Here is a 20,609-nt window from a genome sequence, read left to right on the forward strand (position 1 = left end):
ACTTATGGGGATGAGTGTGAGCTCAGAGCAGATTAACTTTTAAGCCACCTTAAAAAGCAGAAAGAAGAACCTGATTCATCTTGCCATTGACTTGATCCATGGCTGTATCTTTGCTGCAGAACAAAAGCAAATACTATTAACAGGCGGGTAAAGGTGCAAATAATATGCAAACAGTAATAGTCACATCATTTTAAATGTGATTGAAAAACAATAACGCTTACTCCTTTATCACTAAACTGTTAATATTTTTTCTAGTCCCTAGGTATTACATCTTTTATTCATTTGTCCAAGAAAGCATTTGCGTTTTTCCCCATCCTCTCAACATCACAAAAACTCATATTCCTCTCTTATGGCATTGCTTATAACCATATCTTATTTTTTCTTGCAATATTTACTGTTTTCCACATTATAGATAGTGATAAGTACATGACTCAGTATGTTAGGACAATGACAGTCATAGTGTGTTCAATGAACCCAGACAAAAAAAGAACAGTGTCAGTGATGAATTATGACCTATGTTGTGTGAGTTAATTAACAATAATTGAATACAAAAACAAAATAAATGATACTTTAATACTTAAATATTAATTAGGCATTTTTATTCTCATACAGACAACCCGGGAAATGAAAAAGGATTTTAGGCAATTTGGAAAGTAGACTATTGAAATCTTGACAGCACAAGATATATGGGAGACAGGAAGTCGTTTAGGGATACAGTTCTATTTAAAATATTTGGTTATATTAATTTTCTTTTCACTTTTAAGATAGTCTGTTAATGATTTGTTGCTTCTGGAGCCTTTTCTGCTTTTCTGTTCAGTTTCAGGGGGAAACAATGTTATTTTCAGATTATGTCACAATGATGTATTCTGGCTTGAGGCTAAATTATACCACATATTTTCTTAGGACTGCAGTGGTATTCCATCTCTTGTTGTCATCCTCATTGTCTATTTGCAAGTTATTATGTGTAAGTGCAACATCACTCAAAGAGACATTTGCAGGATGACCTTGTTTTGTTCTCTGGGGAAAACTGTTAATTCATTCCCCATTGTATCATCAAAACACATCCAATTGAATTTCCCGTACCCGGATACTCATTTAGCTCCGTGGTTCAGTTTTACTAAGCATTTATTATTGATTTCCTCATCACGGCAGAGAATAACACACTACATAATTGTATCCAGTAGAATGTGACCACTCATTTGGTGTCTGACCTTTGCTTAAAGAAGAATGTCTGAAGCTGAAGCGTGAGAGCTTTTTCTCTGAAACCAGCCTCAAGGATGAACCCGATGTATCTTGTTCGAGTCGGAGATATAGACTCTGCTGCTGTTTGAGTTAGTCATTGACTATTGTGTTCACAAATCCTTGAAAGTATTACATTGGAAAAACTGTATGGGCATGGAAAGATGTTCAACTTGTTGCACTTTACTAATAACAAACTAAGTACGACCAGACGTGGAAAAAGTACTTGGGTCTTGTAATTGAGTAAAAATAGAAGTACAAGAGTGAAGTAATACTCTGTTACAAGTAAAAGACCTGTAATCAAAATGTTACTCAAGTAAAATTACAAAAGTATTATCATCAAAATGTACTTAAAGTACACAATTTACCCCTGAATTGTAGTAGAGTAGAGTAGAGTAGCATCGAATTGAAATGCTCAAATAAAGTACAAGTAACTCAGAATTTGACCTACTGTAACTACAGTACTTGAGTAAATGTACTTAGTCACTTTACACTTCTGGTACAAACTACCGTGTGTTTAATAGCTAGATGCCTTTTTGTAACGCTGTGAAATAGTGCAGATGTATTGTTTTATCTACCTCCATTGGGAAGTGTGATAAAGAATAATGAGTGCAAAAGGAATCAAATCATCCTCTTAAGATCATCTTTTTCATAAAGGGTTACAATCTATTCATCATTTTGTTTTTCCAAGTGGCAAATGTGCATCTATTTTGGTCTATTCTGTACCACCAACATGTGTTTCATGTCTCTTCCTCCTCTGTTTCTCTTTCTGAGGTTTATTCCATTTATTCCTTTATACTGTAAAGAGTTAGTGACAGTCTAAAGACAGAGGGTGTAGTGAGCTGTACAGATTGTGAAGCCCTTGGAGGCAGATTTCTGTGTTTGCACTGTACACATGTAAATAACATTGCCTTGACTTATTTAAGTAGTACCAGATTTCTTCTTTGAAGTCACAGCACAACATGATTCTGATGTTGGTATTTTGTTTCTTCACTATGGCAATTACACTGCTCTATAATTCAGTTAGAAGGAAACAATAAAAATACATATTTTATTGTCCCTTACATAAGAGGGCTTATGAATTCAATTAAATGAAATTGTTTGCAGATAATACAAGTGGATGGTAACACTTTGGCAACATTGTTCCAACACCAGCTGTCTGTGTTTGCATTTCATTTGTACGATTAGGTGAGCCGTCTGCTGATGCTCGGTGGGGCAAACGTGAACTACCGCACTGAAGTCTTGAACAATGCGCCAGTGCTTTGCGTTCAGTGCCACCTCGGTCACCAGGAAATCGCCTCCCTGCTGCTCGAGTTTGGGGCCAGCGGAGACGTGGTGTCTGAAAACGGCATGAACCCACTCTGCTTCTCAGCCGCCGCAGGACACTTGGGACTAGTCATGCTGCTCTGCAAGAGGGGGGGCAAGGTAAGGAGTCCCGTTTTGAAACTTCTACTTAATAAAGGAGTTGGTATTCGAAACTTGTGGGACTCCTGCACGACTAACCACGTTGTTTTCCCATCAGGTGGATCATGTAGATAAGAGTGGCCAGTGCGCCCTGGTCCATGCAGCTCTCCGCGGCCACCCAGAGATTATCCAGTACCTGCTGGAGCTGGAATGGAGCGAGGAGGGGCAGCAGCAGGACTGCGCTCTGAAGAACAAAGCTCTCCAGCAGGCGTTGATAGCAGCATCCAGCATGGGACACACACAGGTTCGACTCACACAGCACACCGAACCTGGGAATACAAATTATAAAAATGAACTCTTCACTTGCAATGAAAAACACAATAAAGTCACTGTTCGATGCAATGTAGTGTTCTGGGTTCACAGTACAAACTTGAACCTGAAAGTGCCTAAATCAGTTTCAATCTCATCACAGTGTATGTTTGTTTTGGAGAGCAAGTGACGTCTGCTAGTAATTTGTTTTCAGTGAAATTCGCAAATCAACCAGCGCTTCAAATTGTTACTCATTGTACATTTTCAAAAAGTACACTTCACGTTTAATTCTCAAGTTTTTACTTACAGCACTACTGTTCTTGCTTGTGTTTTCACAACAAACCTGAGCACATGTTGTTCTCAGTGATGAGGGCTTAAGGTTTAAAGCGTTCTTCAGCCTTATATGTCTGCAGAACTCAGGGATCGATCTCAGTGCAGTGCCTCTCGAACAGCCAGGAGCAATTCAGGCTCAAGGTTTATTTTGGCTTCCTCATTAGTTGGAATGGTTTCCCGAGGCCCGGCTCAGAAAAACAGAAGAAGCTAAGCTGTCTACACAAATGAGGAAGGAGACACTGTTAAAGTCAAAGTATTAATCAGATTGAACTCACCTCACAAAGTAGTTCAGTTCTTGAAGCCTGCTGTAATTATATTATAAGAATTTTCTCAGCCAGCAATGTATCCGAATGTGTTGTTACTTTGCTATGAATTTTGCATGGTGTATAACCTCTTGAAGGTTTATTTAATATCTTATGCTGACACAGTATGCCATTAATCTAAGTTTCTTTTTTTGGCAGGTTGTGAGAGGCTTGCTGGTGTTGAATAATGAGCATGCTGTGCAAATTGATAGCCACGACACTCTGTGGGGAGAGACAGGTATGTTTCCATCCATCTTTCTGCATTACTTGGCTCCCTGGTATCGCCAGCGCTGTGATTGCATGCTGCAGCGGATGGTCTCGTGTCTCTCCTGTGCACAGTAATGCTCTCTGTTTGATGTAGAGGCCGTTCATCCCAAATGTGTGTGCATTTTTACGGCTGGTCTCCTGCGTTTCTGGTAAAAGCATCACTTATTGTGGCTCATGTGGGTTTTTACTTACTTTAGTCAACACAGCATTTCCTCTGAAAATGTTCCAACAATGCTGCAGGATTTCAGACACAGTATCCCCTATGTTGAGACAGGATACTGGACATTTTGAAGTTATTCCACCATCTGTTGTATATATTGACGACCATGTTTAGGTTTACTAGGGATGTTGTGTAGAATTACATAGAGCCTATAATCCACTTTCATTTTGATGTCTGCATTAAGCTGTTGATATAAGATGACGTTGTTTTTTTGGAGAAGTATTTGTAGCGATTGGTACGTTTGTGGTTCTGTCATTAGGATGTTTGAAAGACAGAGACAGAGTTGGCCAATCAGGAGTAGTTTTTGTAGAGGGCGAGTGTTGTTGATGGCCTGCTCAAAGCCATTTGAGATTGAAGAAATGGTGCAAAAGCCAGAGAAAAATATAACATTTAAAAGCATAAATCTGCGGTGGGAATAGAAACACTACAGGGAATATCAGTTTTGCAGAGATGTCGTGCTGATAAATGTACTTTTTGTAGCTGTAAATATAGCAATTATAAAGAACTAAAAATAGCACCAAAAAAAATTATTCTAATGTATATTGTGCAAGCTTCAGACACACACAGTTTTTGAGCTGCTGTATTTCTGTCGAGGTTTTGAAATGTTGGACGCTTTTGAAAGATTTGCCTCTCTCTAAAGCTTTACATGTTCTAATCAAACCCCTTTTGGTTTGAGGACGATTTTTTAGGCTTTTTAGTGAACAATCATACTAATATATACAAAAGGAGATTTAAAGTAATAGTTTCTCTTCATGTCAGTCTAAGCCAGCAGGATTGAGGACTAAAAGTTTGGTGCTACAGGAATGTAGGTCAGCCTATTAGTGGAGAGGCTGTCCACAGTGCGGCTAACTGGAGCTTGTGCCCGGCTAAATGACTACAGGACTTCAGACATTATTGCAGCCCTGGGACAAAGAGTCGTCCCTCTGAAATATTCCTTTTGTTGAACCGCTGCTGCGTTTCCTCTGATATGACTGGAATCTGTGTTGTAGGACAAAAGAAACACCTGCATTCTTCTTGTTTCAAATATATTTGATCAAAGCTTTGAGATATATTACTCAACCTGATCTATAACCAGGACATGACTGTTGTTCTGAATAATAACAATAATAATCATACTCCCATAAACTGTGTAGCCAGCTTTTACTGCGGCGGTATGTGCCTCTCAGCTGTGTTAAGAAAGTGGATGTTAAATCATAGCAGCCCCCTCTTGGCATTCCTTCCAAAGCAATGAAACACAAGGGCACAGGTAGCGATAGAAGTGTGCTGTCCTGAAACAAAGCCACTACAAAACCTTTGGTGGGAGACTCATTTAAAACAAGATCCAAACTAATCTGCAATCAGGGAAAATCTGTTAGTAAACACAATTGCAAAGCTGCATTTTCTGCAGAATGGTGTATCCACTGGTGTTTTACAGTTAAAGATGCAGTTTGTAGAGGAGTTTACCACTGACAGTAAAAATGCTCATGATGCTTAGATGCAAACAGCTGGAATAATTAGCACTTTGATATTTAAACATTTGTTTCACCTGGAATCCCTTTTATTCAGCTTGCAGATTAAATAATCCAATCTGGTAACAGACGCTGATGAAACAATGCCAGAACCGAAAAAAACATCCTGCAATATCCATATTAAAAGGCAGTAATGTATTGCTGTATTTAAAACAATTCTTCTCTGGAGATGCATTTCATATTTAAAATTCAATGGCATAAAAGATATCTATGCAAATAGGCCCACTGCCTTCCGTGTTGAAATGGAGGCCGATTGAATTGAACTTCTGTGTAAGTTCCATCTTTTAAAATCCCTTCTTAGGATGCAAAACTCTTCCCACATTATGCACAGAAAGATCATTTAACAGCACGTTCTCGTTGTTCTGAACACACAGCAGTCGGGTTTGCTCAAGGCAAAGCCTGACAAATTGCGGTGTTGCAGAAGTGTAATCCTTTGTAAATCATGTCTCATTTTGACCCTCTGGTATGTGCAGATTACGTTTTGTTACGCTTTGTTAAAATAAATAATTAAATGACATCTTATTACAAATCAAGTAGCCAGTGGTTGCCCGCAGCTCCTTACTTAATATATAGTTTAAATATAGGTGACTAGTTTTTCTGTACAAGCTCTGCTGTTATTTTCAAGTGTTCCTACTGTATAATAGGAGCACAGCAGGAGCTAACCCGGGCAGCTATTTATGGCTTTGCTCAGGTGTCTAGGGAAAGGATGCTCTTTATTCTCGCATACAGTGACAAACAGCTGCTTTGAAACCTACACACTTGACTATTTATCAGTGTTTGTAAGTAAGATTCCTCATTCAAACTCTTGTGCTTCATAACATGAAGTCAAAATACACATGCACATTTCTTTTCACTCATTCCTTTCTTTCAATGTTGAGCAGACATACTGTATTTGTTCACAAAGGTGAAGGCTGAGTTTGCTTGCGTGCTTCTCAAAATTGTATGTGTAAATGTAATGTTGTGTGTCTTCTACTAATAATGATAATATTTATTTTCATAGTGCTGCCTTCGATAAATTCCATTGAACCTTTTGAAATGCATACATTATCAAAATATACTTAAGTTATCTAATTATGTTATTATAACGTGAGCTATAAAATATATAAACTTTACAGTTAGCAAGAAAAAGATCCCAAACTCCAGTTAAAAAGTATCCTAGTCCTGGGTTACAATGTTCCAGGTTGTTCATCTGCAAAACGTTGGTCAAATATCAGATCACAACCTCTTTGCTCTTGTGTGTCTTGGGTTGCTCCTGTCTAGTTTTGTTGGATATGGACATTTTGATGTGTTTACTTCTGTTTGATCAGGCTAAGATTCAGTCTATTCACTACACTGTCAAATCAGCTTCAAAGGTGTTCTACATGAGAAGGCAAATCAGAGTCGAGACACTGCTGATTAAAAGCTAACAACAACAACAACAACTTTAAATAACAGGCAAGATTTTATTGATCATACTCGAGCTGCAAAACCAAAAATGAACAAAGATAGAAAATGTTCTCCATCTCTGAAGAGCAGGAATGCTGACACACTGTAGGGCTAAGAAAGTTTGTGTGAATAATGTTAACTCCATGTGAGAATATTGGAACTTTACATGGAGAACTTTTAAGAATACACTTGGTTTTGTAGAAACAGCCGTTGCGTTCAAACATGCACAGCTGTTGACAGTTTGTTCAGTGTAATCCAGCTTCATGGGAGGTGTTGCTAATACTGCTCCCTGGAGGCCTAACAAAATAAGTTTAGCTGCTCACAGTTCTTCCCTGTGCTGTCTGCGAGGATATATTCATATTTTGAGCAGATGGAGGGCGTGGTTGTTTGGCTCTGATGACTGTTCATCCAGATGGATGATGTCAGTCTGATAAGCAGGCTCAGCGGCACCTTAAATCTCTCCGAGGTGAATGTGAGAGCTGAGCTGTTCTGATTCGTACGGTGGATCTCACTCTGTTTTGACAAACGCCGCTCATTTAAGACCGGCCCATCTGCTCTCATACGTCAGCAGCAGCCGTTTAACTGTAAGCATCAAACATCTTAAGAATCTGTCTTTGTTTTCACACAAGAATACAAACTCATTCTTCATAGAAATAAACGAGACAGTTAATTCTGCTTAACTGGATTATTTAAAAGATACAAAATATAAACAAGAATGGGTGTTTAACAGAACTGTTTGACTTTGCTGTCTAATGTTTGTGTGTTGATGCATTTAATGACTAGATTCTCATCTCGTTGTACAAGGCCCGGGGAGCTTTAGGCTGGAATTTAATGAGTTTAATAAGCAAAACATAATTGTCTGTTATAAACTCAATTAGCACCAAACATAAGCCTGCTTTTTTCTGCCTGTCTTTGAGGAATAGACGGGTTCTGGGGTTTCAAACTCTATTTTTACCCAAGCCTTTAACTTTTCCACATACTTGGGTAACTAAATAATCATGAACAGAATTAGTCTCTCTGTACTGTACATGTTATCACTCATCTGGGATAAGAGGGATGGTTTGAATTCCAGTATTATCTTACCACTGTAATCTATGCTTAGCTTAATGTGTTCCTCTGTATAGATCTAGATCAGGAAGTAGCTACATTAATCATGACATTTCTTCCTCTCTTCAGCTTTGACGGCAGCAGCAGGCCGGGGGAAGATGGAGGTGTCCAGCTTCCTGTTGGAGCAGGGGGCCGTGGTGCAACAAGTCAACCGGCGGGGGGTGTCTCCTCTTTTCTGTGCCGTCAGGCAGGGGCACTGGCAGGTGAGACACGCTGAATCCACAGCGACCACACAATATACAATCATATCCTCCTCTGAGTCTTGTGCTGGTCAACAGTGTCGGTTATTTTATCATTGCACAGTGTAGTTGGTCCCCCCCTTACAGCTATCTCTGGTAGGGCTGTACTGAAAGTTTGAAGTTGATGAAAGTTGTTTTGATAAAGAAGACTCAATTATTCACCAAATTATTCACTTCTAACTAAGTAGTTTGTTTGAGGATTTTACATTTTCTTTGGGGTGATTCATAAAATAGGAATAGAGGCGTCATTCAAAAATATCAATAGAAGCTAACAAAAGACATTTAGTACATTCAGCTCTAATCTCTAATGTAACTGTTTTTTGGTCCCTGCTTAACGAACACTTTAGTGTGAGCTCTGTTCACCTTGATGTGATTGATGTCCGTTCTCTGACCGCTCCTGTCTGTTCCCCAGATTGCAGAGCTGCTGTTGCAGCATGGCGCTGATATTAACATCAGCGACAAGCAGGGCAGGACCCTACTCATGGTGGCAGCCTGCGAGGGTCACCTGAGCACTGTAGAGTTTCTGCTTTCTAAAGGTGAGCTGCAACAACACCACCGCCGCAGAGCAGTCGGTCTCACTCAGCGAGAAAGGACAAGGCAGTCCTGGATGTAATAATCTGTGTGTTGATATGAAGTGTTTAATGACCAATCGTTCGTTTCAAAGGTGCATCTCTGACTTCGATGGACAAGGAGGGACTGACCCCCCTGAGCTGGGCGTGTTTAAAAGGACATAAGAACGTAGTGCAGTTTTTGGTGGAGAAAGGTGCGGTCATCGACCACACGGACAAAAACGGACGGACTCCTCTGGACCTCGCTGCCTTCTATGGAGACGCAGAGATTGTACGTGAAATTTGTTTAAGCACGACCAATCATTTAGCCTTTAACTGAGAGCATACCTCGGCCATCATTCAACACACACCGTTCTGCGTTTGTCCAGCTCATGACTTTCGACCCAGTGTGTGTGAGTGTTTAACTGTTGGTGCTCTCCTGCAGGTCCAGTATCTGGTAGAGAGAGGAGCAGTGATAGAGCATGTGGACTACAGCGGGATGAGGCCTCTGGACCGCGCCATTGGCTGTCGGAACACGTCGGTGGTGGTGACTCTGCTGAAGAAAGGGGCCAAGCTGGGTACGCACTGTGTTTTACTCTCCTATGACCAATATATAAAACCTCCTGCAGATGAAGAAACGTATGGGTGTGTAGGTGACGTTTTGTGTGTAGATTTCCTACACACAGTCATCAGCTGTTACTCCTGTGGTCTTTAGAAACTGTCCGTGGTTCGCTGACTTCTTCCATGTAGTTTTGCCTCCATGTTGTGCTTGTTTCTGTCGTGCTCAGCATGTCATGGTACTAAGAATAAGATCAGACAAATCTTCTGGAATGCTGTGGAAAAACCCAGTTTCCATTCCTGCTCTTCACTCACTGCTCAGCTTTAGTGTGTTTGCGTGCGTGCGTGCGTGCGTGCGTGCGTGTGTCTACGCGCGTGTGTCTACGCCTTCTCTTACTGGTGTGTCTGTGTGTGTCATTCCTCTTTTCCCTCATGTGCTGCTTGGCTAATTTAAGAATGTGACTTATCACCTAAATGACATTCACAGAACTATCTGCGTCTGCAGCTTTTCACCAGCGCACTCTGCTGTCTCTGAATAAAAATAAAAAAGAGTAGTGGGCTTTTCCTTCTACTCAATTAACACACTGCATGCATTTACTGCTAAGGCTATTTAAAATTGACGAAACACGTTGTAACTCTTTTTCCTTTCACCACAAATGACTTTTCTTTTGCATGACCTCTCTTCTCTTCACTCTTTCCCTCCTGACTCTTTCTAAACTGCCTTCAATAAACTAAGGCTACAGAACGTCACCTTACGATCGATCAGGTACAATCTTTAGGTAACTTTACCTTGTACCAATTTACAGAGAATACAGTGAGCACCTGTTAGTGCCAGGAACAACAACATAACTCTCTGGACTTCTCTCTCCCCCCTCTTCCACAGGGAACGCCGCCTGGGCCATGGCTACTTCAAAGCCCGACATCCTGATCATCCTGCTTCAGAAGCTGATGGAGGAGGGAAACATGCTTTACAAGGTAATGTGCACATGGCAAAGATATCACTTTCTGTCAACAGTGAAGAGCCCTCTCCTTTAAAAATGAAATGCTTTATGGTATTTATGTTAAACTGACCAGCTGTACTGAGAGACATAAGTATAGAGTTATTATTATCAGATGATTTCATGTTTTCCTACACCGGAAGTAGGAAGAGCACTAAACAATATGATGTTTCTCAGCCCAACAATGAAGTGATAACACTGATTTTGTAGCTCAGTTAAGTGCAGAAGACAAATGGATGTGTGTGTTCCGCACCACTCAACAAAGGAGCTATGATCGATGTCTGACATTTAAAAGATTGAGTTTGTGGCAGAGGAGGACGTGTGTGTGTGTGTGTGTGTGTGTGTGTGTGTGTGTGTGTGTGTGTGTGTGTGTGTGTGTGTGTGTGTGTGTGTGTGTGTGTGTGTGTGTGTGTGTGTGTGTGTGTGTGTGTGTGTGTGTGTGTGTGTGTGTGTGTGTGTGTGTGTGTGTGTGTCTGTGTGTGTGTGTGTGTGTGTGTGTGTCTCTGTGTGTCTGTGGGTGGGTGTGTGTGTGTGTGTGTGTGATTGATGAGCAGGGAGGGCTCGAGCCTCAGAACAGTTATTGCTGGTGTATAACTTTGCCCTGCTTTTCTCCCCCACATTTTCCTTTTCTGGTTGTGTCGTCTTCCTCACTGCATGTCTGCCCTCCATGTGTCCTCCAGAAAGGGAAGATGAAGGAGGCGGCGCAGCGGTACCAGTACGCCCTGAGGAAGTTTCCTAGAGAAGGCTTTGGTGATGACCTGAAGGCATTTAAAGACCTGAGGGTCTCTCTGTACCTCAATCTCTCCCGGTGTCGCAGAAAAACCAATGTAAGTCCTCTAGAGACACATTTTTTTTCTCAGACAGTGCTGTGTTTTTAACGTTTTAAATTAGGTGTTTTAAGCACAGGAGTTTTATTTTTCAGTGGGCACCATTAAATGGGTATTTGGGGAGGAATATAGGTTTCCTGGGAAGTATCTTCAATTGTTATAAAAGAAAAGATACATCTGTGGTTGGGACTGTAGCATGTGGTATGATTTGAGCGTGTGTGGGAAGGGGAAGCTTGTTAGCGTTCAGATGGTAGAGGCGCACTGGGCAATCGACTCAAATCTCTTTCTTTTGAAACAATCTCAGATCCTGCGAGTGCCAGCCTGTCTGCTCACTCCAGAGTAGAACTGTGCCGAGCAGTTTCCTGTTTTACACAATGTTCAAACAGAATGAGGAATTAAATGAGTATTTAAATTTGGAAAATGATTTATGCAAACATGAGGCTTCATTTTGACTTCCTGGATATTTGTTTCTGCAGAAAAGCTCTAAATGAAAGTGTGGCTACATAAGTGTTCTCCTTTACCTAACAATCCTGCTGTTAGGTAAAGGAAAAGGCCACCATGAGGTTATCTGTGTGTGTTTCTAGAGAAACAGCACCTTGGGGGCCTGTAGGTTATTTAATTACTTAGCACGTGGAGCAGAAGTGCTGGAGAGATTGTGTGTTGGTAACACTCAGCCATAACTTAGGTGGAAAATACAATAACTTGGGTATAACAATCAACAAGGAAAAAGTGTGTAACCTGGATATTTTAAAACGTTTATTTATCAAATCAAAGTTTGTCACAAAACATTTGAACATTTCTCTCAGTGCGCTTTACAGGTAAACAAACAACAACATTAAAAAAACAATAAAATTAAAGGAACAAAAAAAACACAAAATAGTGTTTAGAATAGTAATAGAAATAAAACAAAATAATCGAAAAAAATTAAATAAATAAAGTACCATAAAGTAAATACCAGCTCTTACTAAAGGCTTTGTAAAAAGGAAGGTCTTCAATGCACTCTTAAAAGTTTGGACACTCTTTGCCTCTCTGATAAAAACAGGAAGTTGGTTCCACAGAAAGGGCGCTTGATCTGGTTTGCGGACTTCTGTACTTTACTGGTAGACAGTTTAGAGCCATGTGTCCTTTTTCTTTTTTTAGTTAGTAGACAGGCTTGATGTGGAGGGACAGCCGGATAAAAGGGGATTTATGTGAAACATGTTTATGTGCTTAAATATCAACTGCTTAACTAATTGATTGTGTTCCTTCTGTAGGACTTTGGGATGGCTGAGGAGTTTGCAACAAAAGCACTGGAGCTGAAACCCAAATCCTATGAGGCCTACTATGCCCGTGCCAGAGCTAAGAGGAGCAGCAGGTAAATGATGAGCACAGCTCCTGTATTTGTTCTGCTGGTGAATTATGCAGTCTGGATCTGGTGACAATGATTCTCTTCATTTTCTCCGATCACAGGCAGTTTACGGCAGCCCTGGCTGACCTACACGAAGCAGCCAAGCTCTGCCCCAATAATCGGGAGATCCGTCGCCTCCTGGCCCGAGTGGAGGACGAGTGTAAACAGATGCAGCGCGCACAGACTAAAGGAGGCCTCGCTGCAGCAGCTGCCTCCAGCCAGGCGTCAGGGGGCCACGAGTCGGACCAGGAGCAAAACGAAGGACAGGAGGACCCTTCAGAGCACAGCCTCGCCAGGAGCGTGGAGGGACAAAGAAGCATCCTGGAAGAAGAGGAAGAAGAGGAAGAGGAGGAGGAAGCGGAAGCCTTGGTGCAGGACAGGACAGCTGAAGCCGGCTGGTCCCAGAACAGTTATTCCTACAACAGAGTCCTCCCCTCCGAGCCTGTCAGCAACAGTTTGGGACACCAGAATCTGAGCCCCAGCTCCCCCCCAGGCCCCGGTAGGCTCCCCGCTCACCGGTACCCTCGAGAGCACCGGGAGGCGCTTGCCCAACAGGCCCTCGTCCTACAGCCCACCAAGCAGGCCCAGATAGTCAAGACCAACCAGCATATGAGCTCTATGCAGGTAGCGGGAGGGGCCGTGGGAGGTCGTGTCCCAGGGGCCAAATCTCAGTACGGTCCCTCCAGTCCCTTACCGAGCAGACACATGTCCAGCATGCTGAAGCCTGGCCCGGGCATCGACATCAGCCCTCTGCCCCCCCCAGCTGAAGAACCCGTATACGGGAACCGCAAGTCGCTGGCAGCCGCCTCCTCCTCCATGGGTCAAAGTTGTGAGATCGAGAGCCTCCATTCCTCCCAGGCGTCCTACTCTTCCTGCAGCAGCAGCTCCAAGGGTCCAGACCGACTGTCCGCTCACTCTGCATCCTCCCTGGATGGCTTGGCCTGCTCTGGTCCCGCCCCCCAGGGAAACTACACTGATGTAGGAAAGGAAGGGATGTGTGGTGGAGGGGGCAGCAGCATGCGCGTGTCCAGTTCCACCAGCAGCCTGGCGTCCAGCAGCAGCCTGTCGGACAGCGGCAAGCTGGGACCTGATGTCCGCACCAAGATCTCTGACAAAACCAAGCACAGCCAACAGGCCAGTTCTGCGGCGGAGTACAAACCCAGACCCTTCATGGGCATCACTGACAAGAAGGCCCGTTTCCTGCAGCAGCAGCAGCAGCTTCAGCAGCAGCTTCAGCAGCAGCACAGCTTGCAGAGTCACCCGAGCCTGCAGTCTGTGGGCCGCAGCTGGCTCAACCACTCGTCTGACGGTATGGTTTGTCACAACATGTCGGTGATGGGCCTGCTGCCCGTCGACTGTGAGCCGTCTTACGCCAAAACAGTGAGCACTTACCAGGAGCAGCACAAACCTCCGCCACCTCAGGGTGCTATGGCAATGAGCAGCTTACAAAACGGCATGCTCGCCAAGGAATTCACAGATAAGTTCTGCCAAGCCGCCAACTGTTACAAAGAGTCCAAGCCAGCGCTGGCGATGCCGCACACGTTCATGGACAGTAAGCCCAAGCAGCCTGGGCTCGCCCGAGATAATCCTGCCATTCACGTAGCTTCAATGAAACCAAAGCGATCGTTTATAGAGTCGAACGTGTAGAGATGTTTGTTCTAGCCCTCAACGCACACTAGTAAAAATCTAAAGTAAGGAGGTGTTTTTTTTTTTTTTAAAGCAACCCTCCGGCAGAATAGTCCCACTTTTAAGCCTTGTAAGAAGTACAGTTGGCAAGCTGTTTGTTTTCCTGTGTGAATACAGACTGCAGGCAGTGTACTAAATGCTCCAGATCTCTCTCTCTCTCTCTCTCTCTCTCTCTCCCCCCCCCCCCCCTTTCCAACCTGCCGCTTGTGGCTGTCAGCTTCTGTTACATGACAACACGTCTGCCGTCATTCAGCCAAGCTGGAGACATTGCACTGAAGGAAGTATGTGGACATGTAGTGGACAATCCTCATCAACGCAACAGTGACAGTGAGCACTTTATACACACTTAGGCCACTCAACGCCATTCAGTTACAGCTTTGAACAGATTTGAGTGAGTTTAATGAGGTTTGATCTGTGTTCATTACGTCCATGGTGCTGAGGGAGAAAAAATAAGGAAGTCCTCAGTGACGGTGCCAGGAAAAGGACGGACATTCCTGTGTTTTACAAAGGATGTTTTAGATCCTCTTGTGTATATTATATAAATATGTATTTCTTTATTTTCAGTGAAGATCTATGTTAAGTGTATTGACAAGTTCAGAATTGTGTATTGAGTTTTATGCACAATGTTGTTTAAATGGTGTTCTGAAAAAAGCATTTGTTAAATGTGTTTGTACATTATATAAATCACCATTAACATGGAATTGAAATCCTTTCTGTATCTGCTTGTTGTTGCTGTCTAGTTTAATTTATTTACAGCGCCAATGGCTTGGTTAATTGTAAAAGCAATATATTTTATATAGTTATTTTTGCACAGCTAATAAGACATTTAATGATTCTCAATAACGTTGAGTTTACGTGTATGCTACAATTGCAGTTTATATTACAGAGTAAAAAAAAAACCTAGTGGTTTTGGGGCACAGTGCCATCAGCTCTATTTTAATATGTACGTTCAATGCAGTTGCTGCCATGTCTTCAGTATTGTGAGCTTTATTAGCTGTGATCACATACTGTTCTAGAACATTACTGCCATAGCCACCATGGGAGAGAGAAATAAAGATTCACTGAGGAACAAACTAACTGGTCTGTTATTTTAAAACATAAGTTTGCCTTAGTTAATAGAACATTTAATAGTCATCATGAGCCTATAAAGGGAGCGTAAACATTGCACACTTAACCGCTGCCCAAAAGGTTTAGGTAATAAAAGGACAATAAAGCTACGATCTGCAGATCGATATGGCGAGACTTTATTGAAAAGTCGCATTTCTTTCCAATAGCTTCCATGTCATGTGACCCATCCATTGAATTACTCACACTGGGCACACCGCTTTTTACTGGATAGTGTTTTATATAGCTTCCATGTCATGTGACCTTTTGACCATATATTAGAGCAGCATTGGGAATTATTGAACTGGTCAAGTAGAAGACATCTCTTTTTAATGAATTGTATTTGACTACATCTTGATTGCAGGAATATCCAATTTATCCGATTAGTTGAACAAAATCTTATCTGCAGTAATTACTTTTTTCTAATTATAATAGGAGCACTTGTTATCAGATGAGTAGCGTTAAGTGGGATTCTGATCAACAAGCTGAAAATGAGCTGCTGTCCACCTGCTCAGCATCCACCGGTTTATAGCCATCCTCAGAACTCTCTCGGGGGTGAGGAGCACCAGATTGGTCATGGAGCTGGTTTTAATCTTACCCCTGATCCAGCTCTCGCACCCAAAGGAATATGTGTTGTCTGTGGAATTGATAAATACTGTGATACGTCATGTTCACATTTGGATGTGACAGGTAGATCTGTCTTTGACTCAGTTTGAGACATTGGTCAGGTGTTGTAGCATTGTCTTCTCACCTGTTAACTTAGTGAAGAAGTTATTTGATTGTATGCTTTCATTTATCATCAGAGATTTCACCAGCTCAGTTCTGATGCTATTTCACTCAGAGTGTTTGCGAGTCAGTGAGGCGACAGACAGACTTTGTCCTCTGATAAAACAAAAGACAGGAGTAAACCTGGACCTCCGCATAATCAATCTGTGGCGCGATACAAAGAGCCAGACACTCACTTTGAGGGGCACCTTAACGATTCAGGCAAGGTGTCTCCTCTGAGGACTTTGTGTTTGTTGCGAGTTCAAAAGGGAACATTTTCATTATTAAACTAGAGAATAAAAACAGCACAAAAGGGAAAAATAAATCACTCTGCACACAGTTGCACGTCTCTGCCCAATGACAAAACCCTTTGAATTGGTCATCAACTGCCAATATCACCACCAGCTTCAACTGAGGAAGGACCTTTGCAGCCACTCATGATAAAGGGATGAGTGTGTACAGTGGCACATCGATTCAGTGAGCAGTTGCAGGGACATTTTCAGGCCTGCAATTTAAACCCTTGAAATTAGTCTCAAATATAATGTTTTCAAAAAGACAAATTAAATTATTTCAATGGTCAAGTGGCATTCAGTTAATTAACACATGGGAACAATGATCCTGTTATCTGAACTTTATTTCAGATACTTTTAAATACGTGACATTAATTTGATTCTTCTTTTATCATTGATTTGTTTTATTCCAAAAAAAAAACACTTTAATGTTTCTCAGAATGTTTCAAAAATGACCCAATTTGCATTTCAATAGTTAGAACAATTTTGCACAATGCTCCTTTATTTAATAGCCAAAAAAACAGTCTGAATTGTATATACCAAGTAAAAGACTGGAATCATATTATAAAATATACTCCAGAGACCATACTGTATCTCCCCCATGTTGCTCAACAACTCTCATTTTCCAGAGAGAGAGATACTACTCCAACAGACTTCAGACTCAATTTGCTGCTAATGCTAAATAAAACATCTGGTTCTCGCTCAGAGTTTATGACCTTGAAATGCTGTCAGGAATATCAGAACAAGGGGATGATTTTTGGAAGACTTCAGTATAGCTTAGAGTTGTATCTGAACAATATGTTGACACACGAAACTGGACAGATCTGATGTAGTTTTGTTGTTTAATCATTGAGTTTGTGTAGGTGAATGAATTAAATTATATCATGGTGAACACTCCAAAGCTTAAACCTGTATATGATGATGAATAGGAGTACAGAATCAGCTTAAAACATAATGAAGGGATCTTTACAAACAGCTACTGTTCGTGGGGGACCAGCTTGTTCTTTTACTGCAGCAACTTGAATAATGTGAATTCTTACTTTTGCACTTATTCACAAAAGTAAAGTGATAAAGTGATGAAAGCATTCAAGTGCTCCTTACAAAAGACTGTGGCTTGCTCATACTGTGAACTATGTGCCTTGTCTGCATTTAGCCTTCAAGTTAAACAGGCAGATGCTGCAGAGGAGGCCCGCTGTCGCAATCATAAATGCTTTGAATCCTATGAGGAAAGTGACAATGCCCAATCAAAATGTCTTGTCTCGATGAAACATGTTGAACCTATTAAGTCTCCCGATTCATCCAATAAATTACTCTTGGATAGAAAAACGGCACTTAACAGCTCAATGGGATTTAAGATTTCCATAAGTTCCAGCATTTTTCATGGGGGCACAAGCCATTAGTGCTATACGGTCCACTTTACATTTAGATGGATAATTTGATGAGACGCTACAATGAAACCGCAGAATGAGGCTGTCTCCACAGAGATACAGTGAGCCATTTCCAAGAGGAACTTTTTTCTTCCCTGCCCTTACTCAAAGATTCATGAATATTTCATTAAGTAAAGTGCGCTGGAATCTAATTTGCTGTGGGTGTGTGTTCTATGTGTAAGTAAGAGTGTGTATATTCACACACTCATTTAAACAAACAGCAAGCATGGAAAGTGATAGTTGTTGGTTGCGCACAACTCAAATAAGACAGGAAATGTGGCAATCCGCTGTTTCCTCTGTCCTTGTTCTCTGGTAATGATGAGAGCAATCCTCCAAACTAAACACATGGAAAGAGATGCTCCCTCCATAAGACATGCTTTGCATTGCCGAGCAGCATGCAGGGGAAGCTGGCTTTACTGTAGTTTTTTACTATATCTACTGTTGTCCAATTATAGCAACAAAACAGGGCGTTTTAACTGTGATTAAGGATGGGACAGTGATGCAGCTATATGACTACAGTCTGCACAAAGTAATGTCATCAGAGTGAGGTCATTATGGCACTAATGCAACATGTCAACTGCCTGCTAAATTCCAAACAAAACAGAATTCAAGAAGTGCATAATTTACCACTTTAACTGATTTTTTGAAATTATAATAAAAATGGTAAACTAAGAGTCAAATCGGATAGTCACAGCAGTGGTACAGGTCAATCTGATGTAAGAAATGTCTGTACAAACGCATCCCTCTTTAGAAAAAGTATATTTAAAGTCTCTTTACAAAGCAGGAACTTATTTTGCCCAAGATCTGACTTTCTACAAAATGTAATCACTGTCTGTTTGTAGAAAAACTTGCTCAATAACTACTCAGCAAACACATACAGGCTCTCAAGGAAAGGTTTTTAGTTATATATTTGTTTACTCTTTTGCTGAGTGTTAGATGAGAAGATTAATGACCCTTTGTTTGTATTTAAATCTGTGGATAGCTTCGTATAAAGAGTTGATAAGGGGTAAAATAACTAACTTGGCTGTGTCTGTAGGTAACATAATACACCTACAAGCACATCTTAAGCTAACTAATTTACATCGTATATTTCATTAGTGTGAGTACAAAAACTGAAATTGAAAAACAACAGTGTTTATGCTAAGCAAAGCTAGCCTAGCAGACACATAACGTTGGTATAAAGCAGGGGTGTCCAAACTTACACCATAGCTCTCCACAGGGTTTATTTATTTTGTGTGCAGCTTAACCCCTAAAACAGAATGTTCAGATTGCTTATAATAGGACACACACACACACACACACACACACACACACACACACACACACACACACACACACACACACACACACACACACACACACACACACACACACACACACACACACACACACACACACACACACACACACACACACACACACACACACACACACACACACACACACACACACACACACACACACACACACACACACACACACACACACACACACACACACACACACACACACACACACACACACACACACACACACACACACACACACACACACACACACACACACACACACACACACACACACACACACACACACACACACACACACACACACACACACACACACACACACACACACACACACACACACACACACACACACACACACACACACACACACACACACACACACACACACACACACACACACACACACACACACACACACACACACACACACACACACACACACACACACACACACACACACACACACACACACACACACACACACACACACACACACACACACACACACACACACCTGAGGGCCGATATAAAATGCCCCATAGGCTGCATTTGGCCCCCGGGCCATAGTTTGGACACCCCTGTTATAAAGCAGCAACCACTCATTTTAAATGATTCCTTTAAAACATGCAGTAACTTCCTTGGTTGGTTAAAATAATGATGCTGACAGTAATTAGTTTGTGACTGTACGTTAGTGTTGCTGCTCACACTGGCATCTACAGGGTGTCCATCCAATGCAGGGACAATTTCAGTTGTTTTTTGGTCGCAGTTCGTGCAGTGACTTTCCAAACAGACCTTGGATGACCCTGAATGGACTAATCTTATTTTCAGAGGGATTATCATTGTTTGTGACGTAAAGGTCATCCCATGGGGTTCTGTCCTCACAGCATGATTTGTGATTGTATAAGCAGATAGAAACACTGCGGCTCCCCATCCCTAAATCAGATCACTGTTTGGTAAAGAGTTGTGGGACGGAATAATAGATGTAGAGCATCGATAAAAAAGAGGCTTATATCATACTATCCAATTGAAGCTTGTCATGTTTTGGGATCAAACAGTAAATCCCCACAAAAAACACTGAGTCCCAGTGTCCCTGTGATTGTGTGTGTACAGTACTAATGTACGGACTGTTTCATATTTTATCCTCACCACTTCTCAGCTCTGCTGCTGTATCCTTGTTCCGCTGGCTGAGCTCTGCTCCGTCAATATAGTTGGTTTTAACGATGCTGACACGCTCTTGTAGTCCTTCCTCACACAGCCAGGTCTGCAAATCTCCTCTGACCAATCAGCAGCCTGCAGTGACCTGGCAACTTCCTTCCTGCAAAATGCACAACAGGAAGGGAGGAAGGGCTCTGCTAT

The 20,609-nt window shown here is 41.8% G+C and overlaps 1 protein-coding gene across 1 annotated transcript in view; it reads left to right on the top strand.

The window, feature by feature from the left end:
- The window catches only part of tanc1b (tetratricopeptide repeat, ankyrin repeat and coiled-coil containing 1b), an 86,393-nt gene extending 70,963 nt beyond the window's left edge, over positions 1–15,430 (top strand). The window contains 11 exon segments of the mRNA XM_063888326.1: positions 2,428–2,664; positions 2,762–2,947; positions 3,747–3,825; positions 8,184–8,317; positions 8,766–8,889; positions 9,018–9,193; positions 9,347–9,479; positions 10,343–10,434; positions 11,138–11,284; positions 12,538–12,638; positions 12,734–15,430. Of these exon segments, the coding sequence (XP_063744396.1) occupies positions 2,428–2,664; positions 2,762–2,947; positions 3,747–3,825; positions 8,184–8,317; positions 8,766–8,889; positions 9,018–9,193; positions 9,347–9,479; positions 10,343–10,434; positions 11,138–11,284; positions 12,538–12,638; positions 12,734–14,318 (2,994 nt within the window). The 3' untranslated portion in view covers positions 14,319–15,430.
- The last annotated feature ends 5,179 nt before the right edge of the window (positions 15,431–20,609 follow it).

The sequence above is a fragment of the Eleginops maclovinus genome, chromosome 7 (assembly GCF_036324505.1).
Source record: "Eleginops maclovinus isolate JMC-PN-2008 ecotype Puerto Natales chromosome 7, JC_Emac_rtc_rv5, whole genome shotgun sequence".
Taxonomy (NCBI): domain Eukaryota; kingdom Metazoa; phylum Chordata; class Actinopteri; order Perciformes; family Eleginopidae; genus Eleginops; species Eleginops maclovinus.